This window comes from Heterocephalus glaber, unplaced genomic scaffold (assembly GCF_053883595.1).
Source record: "Heterocephalus glaber isolate CG9 unplaced genomic scaffold, H.glaber_assembly_v1.0 deba00001673, whole genome shotgun sequence".
Lineage (NCBI taxonomy): Eukaryota > Metazoa > Chordata > Mammalia > Rodentia > Bathyergidae > Heterocephalus > Heterocephalus glaber.
In genome coordinates this window covers 6,130,649-6,142,215 of record NW_028258410.1, presented here as the reverse complement: position 1 = coordinate 6,142,215, position 11,567 = coordinate 6,130,649, and the positions used below count along the sequence as shown (strand labels likewise).

At 45.2% G+C, this 11,567-nt stretch overlaps 3 protein-coding genes across 3 annotated transcripts; all 3 read left to right on the top strand.

Moving 5' to 3' along the window:
- The first annotated feature begins 1,463 nt into the window (after positions 1-1,463).
- On the top strand, positions 1,464-2,249 carry LOC147822135 (endogenous retrovirus group K member 9 Gag polyprotein-like). Its single transcript, XM_087197743.1, has one exon. The coding sequence runs from the start codon at positions 1,464-1,466 to the stop codon at positions 2,247-2,249; it is 786 nt and encodes a 261-aa protein (XP_087053869.1).
- A 335-nt stretch (positions 2,250-2,584) lies between these two features.
- Positions 2,585-3,013, top strand: LOC147822134 (endogenous retrovirus group K member 21 Pro protein-like). The gene has a single exon (XM_087197742.1). It carries the CDS (start codon positions 2,585-2,587, stop codon positions 3,011-3,013), a length of 429 nt encoding a protein of 142 aa, XP_087053868.1.
- Positions 3,014-6,276: 3,263 nt separating this feature from the next.
- On the top strand, positions 6,277-7,161 carry LOC147822133 (syncytin-2-like). Its single transcript, XM_087197571.1, has one exon. It carries the CDS (start codon positions 6,277-6,279, stop codon positions 7,159-7,161), a length of 885 nt encoding a protein of 294 aa, XP_087053697.1.
- Positions 7,162-11,567: the final 4,406 nt, after the last annotated feature.

The window sequence follows — 11,567 nt, the reverse complement described above, 5'->3', positions numbered from 1 at the left end:
TACCCGCGGGTCTGGACAACTGGCGCCCAATGTGGGGCCCGAGCATAGGGGAATCCAGTGAAGAACGCTGTTCAGAGAGCCGGTGAAAAGAAAAAGAAAATGAAAAAGGAGGAGAGTTGATGGGAACCTGTCGTCTCTTCTGAACCTCGGTAAGTGGAACAGCAAATATGGGACAAGAAATCAGCCAGCATGAGTTGTTTGTAAAAGGTCTCAAAAAGGCTTTAAAGGCAGGAGGGGTAAAGGTGACTGTGAAACAATTGTTAAAATATTTTGATTATATTAGAGATGTTTGTTCTTGGTTTCCTATGGAGGGGACTATAGATGAAAAATGATGGAAAAGAGTAGGAGACGCTCTTAAAGATTACTACAACACCTTTGGGCCCCAAAAGGTCCCCATTACCGCATTTTCCTTCTGGAACTTAATAAATGAAATCATATCCCCAAAACAAAGAGATCCCATCGTGGTGGGTGCTATTGAGGCAGGCAAAGAGGTGTTAAAACAAAAAGGGAAATTCAATCAAGCTGGAACAAAAGCACAGGGTGAAATGGCGGATGAAAAAGGGGAAGTACAGGGCAGAGTGACGGATCAAAAAGAGGGAGAAGACTTGATGTCTTTTGACAGTGAGGATGATTTGAATGCTCCTCAGATAGAGGACAAAAGGCCCAAAAAGGAGACTGTGACCTCTGCTTCCTTGAAGGCGAGCAGTCCACCCTCCGGGACCCGAGCTCAACAAAAGAGGCTTTATCCTTCACTCAGAGAGTTTAAGTCGACTTCCTTTTTCTCAGATGAGCTGAGATACAAAGATTGGGCAGACCTTGATGAGGAGGCCGCTTGGTATAACAATCCAGACCGGCCACCCGTCGCCCAGCAACCACCTCCTTATTCCACAAAAACCGGGGAGCCCAGTGCTCCCCCTCTTGTCTGCCCCACAGTAGATCCCCAAAGAGAACTCCAGGATAAGATACAATCTCTGAAAGAACAGATAAGACTAGAAAAAGAACACCAGGAACTTATTTCCCAACTTGAAGAGTTAAAAACAGGCAAGGTACAAAAAGATGTCAGTAAAAAGGACAGGCCTAGTCTTCAGCCCCCCCTTAGAGGGGCAGCCCCTAAGGCCACACCCAAACCAGACAAATCTCCAATGCCTGTAGACCTAGAGGCCTTCCAGGTAACCGAGACCACTGACCCACAAGGGCAGATGTGGACACATCACGGCTGTTTTGATTTTAAGATCATAAAGGAGCTCAAAACAGCCACCGCTCAGTATGGGGCAACTACACCCTACACTATGGCCATTTTGGAATCAGTGGCGGAAAACTGGCTTACACCAGCCGATTGGCAAATGCTGGCCCAAGCCACCTTGTCCGGAGGGGACTATTTGTTATGGAAATCTGAATATGTTGAAAATTGCCGAGACACCGCTAGGTGCAATGTGCAAACAGGAAATGGCTAGATACTTGATATGCTTTTGGGGGAAGGCACCTATGCCTCCAGTGATAATCAGATGCAATACGATGCAGGGCTGTATGCCCAGATTCAAACTGCTGCCACTAGGGCCTGGAGAAAAATTCCTACCAAAGGAGACATGAGTGCCTCCCTCACTAACATCAGACAGGGACCCGATGAACTGTTTGCTGATTTTGTTCATCGTCTCCTCACAGCGGCAGGCAGGATTTTTGGCAGTGCAGAGATGGAGACCGATTTTGTTAAACAACTTGCCTTTGAAAACGCCAACGCCACATGTCAGACAGCCATTCGCCCTTATAAGAAAAAGACAGATCTTTCTGGCTACATCTGCCTCTGTTCAGAAATTGGGGAGGCTTACCAACAGGGGCTCGCCATGGCTGCGGCCATACAAGGTTACACTGTTAGACAGTTCCTGTCCCAACAGAATAAAAATAAATGCTTTAAGTGCGGGGAGGCCGGTCACTTCTCTAAGGAGTGTACATCCGGAAAGGCAGTGTTATCTAAAAGGCCTGTTCCGGGGCCTTGCCCTAGATGCAAGAGAGGAATTCATTGGGCCAATGAGTGTAGATCCAAAACAGATGCTCGTGGCCAGCCCCTCACATCGTCCCATCCTCCATATCAGGGAAACGGGAGGGGGGGCCAGCCCCAGGCCCCCAAAACCAAACAAGTGTATGGGGCAACCAGCCTGCCTCCGGCAAGCAACAATCCATTTCAGACCTCCTTAGAGCGACAACAGGAAGCACCGGATTGGACCTCAGTTCCACCACCCACACAGTATTAACCCCAGAGATGGGAGTTCAGGCCCTTCCAACCGGTGTCTTCGGACCCTTACCAGAAAATACCTTTGGATTGATAATAGGTAGGAACAGTGGCACCATGAGAGGACTACTGGTGTATCCCGGGGTGATTGATAGTGACTATTTGGGAGAAATTAAAGTTATGATCTCCTCCCCCAAAACCATTAACACCATTCCTTCAGGCCAAAGATTTGCTCAATTGTTGCTCCTTCCTCTCCTCCCTGCCTCCAACAAAGCTCTCCGTAACAACCGGGGCAACTCAGGGTTTGGGTCCTCCGATGTTTACTGGTCAGAGGTAATTTCCAACCAGAAGCCCCATATGACCTTATGGCTAGATAAGAGACAGTTTTCAGGACTGGTTGACACGGGGACAGATGTCACCATCATTAAAGAGGAAGATTGGCCTCAAACATGGCCTCTAGAGGATACCCTCACTCACCTCAAGGGCTTAGGCCAAAGTCAAAACCCCAGGCAAAGCTCTAAGCTCCTAACCTGGACAGATCAAAAAGGGCATCACGGTACCATCCAGCCCTTCATGATCCCCGGGTTGCCTCTCAATCTTTGGGACAGAGACTTGTTATCACAATTGGGGATGATTATCTCCAGCCCTAATGAGGTCGTTACCATGCAAATGTTTAAAAATGGATATATCCCTGGAAAGGGCTTGGGTAAAGACTCCACAGGCATTGTACAGCCTATTGAGCTGACTCCTCGGTCCTCTCGAGCAGGTTTAGGCCATTTTCCATAGGGGCCATTGATGCTCCTGCACACCACGCTGAAAAGATCACCTGGCTTTCAGATGATCCGGTGTGCGTCAATCAATGGCCCCTGTCTCAGGAAAAGCTGGGAGCCGCTAAACAGCTGGTACAAGAACAGCTTCAAGCGGGTCACATCATCCCCAGTACCTCCCCATGGAATACACCCATTTTTGTGATCTGGAAAAAGTCGGGAAAATGGAGACTCTTACAAGACCTAAGGGTGGTTAATAAAACTATGATCCTCCTGGGAGCTTTACAGCCTGGCCTGCCCTCACTGGCGGCCATTCCCCTTGGCTATTATAAGGTTATCATTGATCTAAAGGATTGTTTTTTACTATCCCCCTGCATCCTGACGACCAAAAGTGCTTTGCCTTTAGCCTCCCCTCAGTCAATTTTTGAGTGCCCATGCTAAGATTCCAATGGCTAGTACTGCCCCAAGACATGGCCAATAGTCCCACCCTATGCCAGTCATTTGTGGCTGCAGCCCTCCAATCCACACAAGATAGCTGGCCTCAGATGTACATTGTCCATTATATAGATGATGTCCTGGTGGCGGGACAACAAGAAAGTGAGGTTTTAGCCTGTTATGCTGATCTTCGACAGGCCCTTGAGTCTCATGGCCTCCAAATTGCCCCTGATAAGGTTCAGCTAAGAGACCCCTATACTTACCTTGGATTTCAGATGAAGGGACCTAACATTTCCTCTCAAAAGCTCACTTTATGGCTAGACAATCTTAAAACCCTAAATGACTTCCAAAAATTGCTCAGAGATATAAATTGGCTCATGCCATATTTAAAACTTACTAAACATGACCTAAAACCTCTCTATGATACCCTACAAGGAGATAGCCACCCCATTTCACCTCAAGAGCTCACCGCCGAGGGGCGTAAAGCCATTAGCTCGGTAGAACAAGCCATCCAAAAACAAACAATTACCTTTATAGATTATAACTCTCCTTTACAGTATGTTATCTACAAAACCTCTCTCTCTCCCACTGCTGTTTTCTGGCAAACTGCGCCCCTTATGTGGGTTCATCTCCCAGTTTCCCCTAAACGGGTCCTCTATCCCTACTATATTGCAGTTACAGACCTGGTTACCCTAGACAGAGACCATGGAAAAATGTATTTTAAAAAGGAACCTGATATTATTATCCAACCCTACCCTAAAGATCAAATCGATTGGCTTATGCAGACTACCGACTCCTGGCCAATTGCTCTCGCTTCTTATACAGGCTTAATAGACAATCACTATCCTCTGAACAAACTTATTGACTTTGCCAATAGACATGAGTTCATTTTCCCAAAGATCACTTCCTGCTCTCCTCTAACAAAAGCCCTATTAGTCTTTACAGATGGTTCTTCCACCGGGATAGCTGCCTATGTGTGGGACAATAACACTGTCCAATTCCAAACCAGCTGTTCTTCAGCCCAAATAACCGAGCTACACACAGTCATAACAGTCTTTTCTACATTCCCTGAACAAGCCTTTAATCTCTTTACTGACAGTGCTTATATTGCTCAATCTGTTCCCCTATTAGAGACATGTGGATTGATAAAACACGCCTCTCAAACTGGTGGTCTTTTTATTCAATTACAAGATCTAATCAGAAAAAGATCCAAGCCTTTTTTTATTGGACACCTTCGTGCCCACTCTAACCTACCTGGCCCACTTACAGAAGGCAGCCGGTTAGCAGACCTGGCCACACGGCCCCAAGTCTGTGCCTGCTTACTAAACATTGATGCCCCCGCTCAGATTGACCAGGCTCAAAAAACACACCACTTACATCATCTTAGTGCCCACATGCTTCACCTCATGTACAAAATTACTAGATAACAAGCTAGACAAATTGTTAAGACATGCCCTACGTGCACCCTCCATCTCCCCACACCTCATTTGGGAGTTAATCCTCGTGGCTTAATTCCAAATGCCCTATGGCAGATGGACGTCACACACTACCCTGAATTTGAAAATCTTAAATATATACATGTCACCATTGATACATATAGTAGATTTATATTTGCCACCCTACAAACCAGAGAGGCTACTAAAAATGTGATTGCCCACCTTCTAACTACCTTTTCAGTACTAGGATGTCCACAACAAATTAAAACAGACAATGGTCCAGGCTATACCAGCTCTAGCTTCTCTAAGTTTTACAAACAGTTACACATAACACATGTGACAGGTATCCCATATAACCTACAAGGCCAAGACATTATAGAGAGAGCCAACCTCACACTCAAAATTACTTCAGATAAAATAAAAAAGGGGGAATGGTACCCTATCAAGGGGTCACCCAGAAATCTAATATCACATGCATTATTCATTCTTAATTTTTAAAATTTGGATGCCAAAGGATTATCAGCGGCTAATCATTTCTGGCAAACAAAGACACAGAAGCACTTTGCCTCTGTTATGTGGAAAGACCCCCTGAACAACTCGTGGCATGGACCGGACCCCGTGCTTATCTGGGGCAGAGGATCAGTGTGTATTTACTCTAAGGAAATGAAGTCAGCCAGGTGGCTTCCGGAACGTCTGGTAAAACAAGTAGATAAACATATTGATAACACTGATAATCTAATATCCTCCAGGGAAGAAAGTTCTCCCTGAGACAATGATCTTGCTTTCAGATGTGAAAGATGATATCCCTAATTCTGCTACATGGGATGCTGTTAGCCCTGACACCGACAGCAGAGGGCGGAATGGGAGGTCCAGCTGATCCAGAAAAACTGCTCGCAGCACTATATGGGTCCCCCTGCGACTGCAAGGGTGGTAGCCCCCAAGCGATCCCCTCCCGCTACACTCGCCAGACCGACTGTGGAGACAAGACAGCATATCTGGCAGCCATGAGTTCCAACACCGGGGGGATAAAACAGGGCTGGAAGTGTGTTCGAAAACCCAAAGTCATACCGGTAGTTGATGGCAAGCTGGGACCATGCCCTTCAGAGTGTTATTACACCTCAGAGATGCACTCTACGTGCTACAAAGAGACACAACAATGTATAGGTAAAAATGGCCGGACATACCTGCCACCCAACAGAGGGAATACTCTGACTCCATTGGGGGGGAATATGACCCCAATAGTGTTCATGGGGTCAACAAGTATGGGCAAGCCGGCTGCCCCACCGGCCAGACTGGTAACTTGATCTGCTGGCCACCACAGGCCCCACTCCACATATCCGATGGTGGTGGGCCCTCAGATAGGCTGAGAGAACAGGAGGTACAGGAACGGATTGTGGAAATTATCGAACACATGTACCCCCCCGTTCGTTACCATCCTTTAGCTTTGCCCAAGTCTCGAGGTATAGATCTCGACACCCAAACTGCTACCATCCTAGAAGCCACATTCCAAACACTTAACCTTTCCAACCCAAAATTCGCCCAAGAGTGCTGGCTATGCATGACCCTTGGGGTGCCCATGGCCATCGCTTTACCCGTAACTAATTCCTCCGCTGCCCTAGGAAATAATTGCAGCCTCTCCCTGCCCTTTAGGGTCCAGCCTGTACAGTTTAATACCTCTCTATGTTATCAGGGCCCAGGTCAAAACAATAGCTATGATATAGATGTCGGGTTTCAAACTTTCTCTACCTGCTCCCTAGTGACCAATCATTCTGCTGCTCTCTGCCCTGCTCCTGGCCACATATTCGTCTGTGGTGAGAGCCTGGCCTTCACCTCCTTGCCTACCAATTGGACCGGGCTATGCATGCTGGCCATCGCCCTCCCAGACATTTCCCTCATCCCTGGGGATGAGCCTGTGCCCTTGCCCAGCCTCGAGTATATTGCAGGGCGACATAAGAGGGCAGTCTCGCTGGTCCCCTTGCTCACGGGGTTGGGAGTTTCTGGCGCCCTCACCACTGGCTCAGCAGGAATGGGGGTCACGTTACACTCCTATGCTCAGTTGTCTAATAAATTGATTGATGATGTCCAAGCTGTTTCTGGCACCATCACAGATATCCAGGATCAGATCGATTCTCTGGCAGAGGTGGTCCTTCAAAATAGGAGGGGCCTGGATCTGCTTACCACTGAACAAGGAGGGATTAGCTTGGCCCTACAAGAACGCTGTTGCTTCTATGCCAACAAGTCTGGAATTGTCCGAGATAAAATCAAAGAACTCCAAAAAGACCTAGTAAAGAGATGAAGGGAGCTCTTTGAAAACCCCTTCTGGACTGGACTGAATGGATTTCTCCCCTATCTCCTTCCCCTGTTAGGACCCCTGCTTGGCTTATTGATCTACTATCTCTGAGACCTGTATTGTTTAGAAAACTCATGGCGTTCTTAAAGTCACAGATTGAAGCCATAAAAATGGAGCCCATTCAGGTCCATTACCATAAGCTGAAAATGGCCGACAAGGGAACCTATCTGGAGGCCTGACGGAGGCCTCACGTACCGGTGGGCCCCTTCCCCCCTCCAACCCTGGTGAGCTGGGCTGGATAGCCAATGACGGGCAACTGAAGAGACGTGTCCCATGGGGGAGCCCCTATGCGCCACCTAAGGCAGGTGCCAGATCATTGATTGTCTGGTCAACCCATGACGGGTAAGGCGTGTAAATGAACACGTATATTCTTCTGACCTAAGACAGGCACAGCCCCCTCAGGGAAGGATCCCTGGTCCCCTCCTTTTTAAAATAAATAAAAAAGGGAGGACCTGTGGGAAACTAGCCCACCGGGCAATCATGTATCAAACCACCTAAGTTTAAGTTTTTGTTTCCCGCTTCCCGCCTAATTTGAGTTGCCCGCCTAGGTTAAGTTTGAACTTCCTGCCTGAGTAACGCTTCCCACCTAAGTTTAAGTTTCAGTTTCCCACTTTCAAAAGTAGGATCCTCCCGCCCTCTGCCTAGCGATTCGCCAATGCCTCTCCTCATTCCCTCCCCCCATCCCTTTCCTATATAAACTCTAGCTAGCCCGGCAATAAACGAGACTTGATCAGAAGCCTGTCTTGTCTCCGTCTCTTGTGTCTCTTGTCCCTCCATTCTCACTCCCCCTCTAGGGTCTCCGTTGACTTACCCGCGGGTCGAGACAATCTTTTGATAGGATACCATCTAAAGAAAATATTTCAGCCCATATATGTATCTGTTCTCATAAATAGCTAGAGTGTATGAAAAGGCAAATACCTGAATGAAAAAGAGATTATTATCATAAACAAATATTAGAAAACCTGTACAGTCAGAAAGTACAAATACATTTAGCACACTAGAAAAAATAAAACCTTGTTATTGTTGTTTTTTACAGGATATTTATTCCTTTGAAAATGACCAGTGTAAGCACACCATAATAACATATTTAGAATTTATCCCTTTGATGACAATTGATATAAACAGTATAATAATATATTTAAGTAATATTTATTCCTGTAAGTCTTTTATAAGGCTATGAAAACTATCAGGTCATTCTGTTGTAAGATGAAAACAGTCGAGGTCCCCCTAGTGAACAAAGACTGGAAAATATTTCCATGCGGCTGCTCCTTTGTTCACCAAGGGGAGCATGCCCTGAACTTAATAACCTTTATCTATATACAAAACAGCTGTACGACTGGACAAAAACCAAAGATATAAGAAATTTCTAAAACTAGAGTGCACTCAAATATATTTAGCCCAATGGAATTATAATCTCTTTATAATTTTAAGTTTATAATTATAAGACTATTTAAAACTTTTTGTAAGTCAATTAACAGAGATCTCTTGTAGAATTAAAATCAGAAGGAATGAAACCTCTATTCCTGTAAACTTTTTATAACTAACTTGAAACCAACAAGTAAACATACATATTTCCTTTATAAATCACTTCCACACATCTTCTTGACATACCTAGGCCTTTTGGTCTTGTCCTGATAATAAGAGAAACACATAAAATCCTTTTATATCAAAAATATATCTTTTACTTATAGCTTTTAAATATTTTGTCTCTGACTCACTATAAACATTTTATACTTTTGGCGTCATTATCTCATCCCTAGTAGTCTTTGTTAAGTAAAAAAAGTTCCAATTCCTGTTTAATGGTTAGACACAGGTGGTTTCTGTCACTGATTACAGCCCTAAACATATGACAATTAAGGCACATATATCACAAGTTTGCTCAAGGATTCCCACTTCGTTCTTTAGTTAGGATGCTATCTATAGTGGAGCTACAAATCAAAGAAGCTATATAACCTTCACTTTAAACAGCAGAAGCAATGGGCTAAGGTAAGTTTTTAAAGGGATACACTACCTAGTTTGCTTCCACAACTACTTTAATAGCTAATCTATTAAAATTTAAAACTTTTTCCTATCAACAGAGTTATAAAGTGGGGGAGGTATGAGCGGTGAGTGATCGGCTCAGGCTAGGAGTACTTGAGAAGCAGAACAGCTTTGACAGAGGGAGGGTTAAGAGCATAGGTAGAAAAGGCTTGTATGTAGGGGATTTCTGATCATTTGCCATTGCATTGACAGAAGTTGTGTAAATCACATAGTATGTTAAAATTGAAAGTGCCATTTTTGGGCCATGGAAACCCATTATCTAATTTATACTGAGGCCAAACCTGATTACAATAGAAAACAAGTCTTTTTGGCTTAAAGTCTGGTCCCAACAATCCGAGGGGTTTGAGTTGTGCCAGAAGGCAGCCCAGAGGCATTGAGGGGTGGGGTTTGGATTGTTGGGCCCCCTGGTTAGAGCAGGTGAGGAGGAGGCAGCCCCCTGGGAGAGGGACAAAAGGAAGAAGCATCCTTGTCTCCTTTGACAATCTCTGAGTGAGTCTCCCAGGGGGAGAGAACGAGAGGAGGTGGGCTGATGGGACATCTCCCAGGGGCATGATCCTGGGCACAGGGCCTGTGGGGATTTCTCTGACCAAGCACTTGGATTTCTGAGAATCCCCTGGAGGGAGAGAGAACAAGACAGAGAACCCAACGAGAGGGAGGCTGAACTCCCTACTCACCCAGACATTGGTGACCAGTGTGGATGTGTAGCGTCAGCAATGGCAAAGGTAGAAAGCCCCAGAGGGTCCTGGAAATGGCAGATAGGGTCCGATGGAGATGGCCAAAAGGTCAATCAACCCCATCCTGTGGGGGATCGTCCATTAATGGACCACCTACCATCCGAGTCACAGCACCAGAAATGTCAGGTAAAAGGGTCGAAAACCAAGACCAGACCAGGCCACAACAAGCCTTTATTAGGGGACTAGATCTTCCAGGCTGTCTCTGAACAAAGGAAAGACAAAAGCAATATGGCCGGGGCAGGGAGAGTCTTTTATAGAGACTGGGGTGGGGTTTGTAGGGGCTGAGGTGGGGTAGAGTGAAGTAGTGACTAGGGAATGGAGGACCTGGTGATGTCACTAGCTGACAGGAGGTGAGTATTAGGCTATTTTCTAGCCGGGAACAGGGGCATGCTGGGAAGAAGAAGGGTTTATTCTTTGGTGGGAGCAACCATCTTGGCATGATGTCACACAGGGGAGGGGTCAAGGCACTGTAGAAAGAGGCCAGCTACTATACATAATAGCTGCTGAGGTAGTGGGAGACCTATCACCTTCCTGAGAGACTTGGTGGTGAAAAGTCTTCAGGACATACTGATAGTGGAACATCTCTCTTCTGTAGCTGATTCCTGCTGAGCAGGGGCATTAGCCTTACTTCACCTATGTGGAGGCTACAGAGCTTTCACCATGCCTGATCTTGGGGGTCACAGGCAATATTTTCCTCTTGTGAGGATTTACTGATGAGTTTTAGATGTGAAGGAAGGCTTTATTACTTGGCCCCAGTAAGCATCTGTAGTTTTATGATAACTGAAAATTAACTAACTTGACTGAGAAGAAGTATGCAGGACCTAATAGTAAAATTATGAGAAACGTTAATGAAGGGAAATCCTAGTGGTGAATGGAAATTGAAGGGATTAGTTATTATGTTCTACAGTGGTCTCCAGGACCAGTTAAACAAGGAAGTATGTTTCTGCCCAGTTTGCTAGAAGACACAAGTAGGAATCAGTACCACATAGGAAAAAGTCCAAGTCACAAGACAGAAATTATTTTCAATGGGACACATATGAGTGAGTGGATTGTTTTCATTTCCGAGAAATATAAAAGTTCCTTCCAAATTTAGCTCCAGTCACAGGCTGAAGGAACCTATATGTTACTCTAAATAGAAGACCCCAAAAACTCCTCCAAAAGTCTTCTAGACTTGATAACCAAATTCAGCTGGATACAAGGTCAACACACAAAAATCAATAGCTTTTCATTACAACAGACTCATTGAGAGAGGAACTGGAGAAAAAACTCCCTTCGAAATAGTATCCAAAATATAAAATAGAAATCAACCTAATCAAAGAAATAAAAGAACTCTACCCTGAAAACTACAGTACTCTGAAAAAAGAGATTGAAGAGGATATGGAAAATGGAAAGATTTCCCTTTCTCCTGAGTAGGAAGAACCAATATAAAGAAAATGGCCATACTTCCAAAATTGCTATATAGATTCAATGTAATCCCAATTGAAATTCCAATGGCATACTTCACAGACCTTGAGAAAGCAATTCAAAAATTCACTGGGAAAAAGAAAAAACCTAGAATAGGAAAAGAAATTCTAGGCA

Bases quoted from the DNA above. Each gene is read 5' to 3' on its own strand.
- LOC147822135 (XM_087197743.1), top strand. From the start codon at position 1,464: ATGCTTTTGGGGGAAGGCACCTATGCCTCCAGTGATAATCAGATGCAA.
- LOC147822133 (XM_087197571.1), top strand. From the start codon at position 6,277: ATGTACCCCCCCGTTCGTTACCATCCTTTAGCTTTGCCCAAGTCTCGA.
- LOC147822134 (XM_087197742.1), top strand. From the start codon at position 2,585: ATGACCTTATGGCTAGATAAGAGACAGTTTTCAGGACTGGTTGACACG.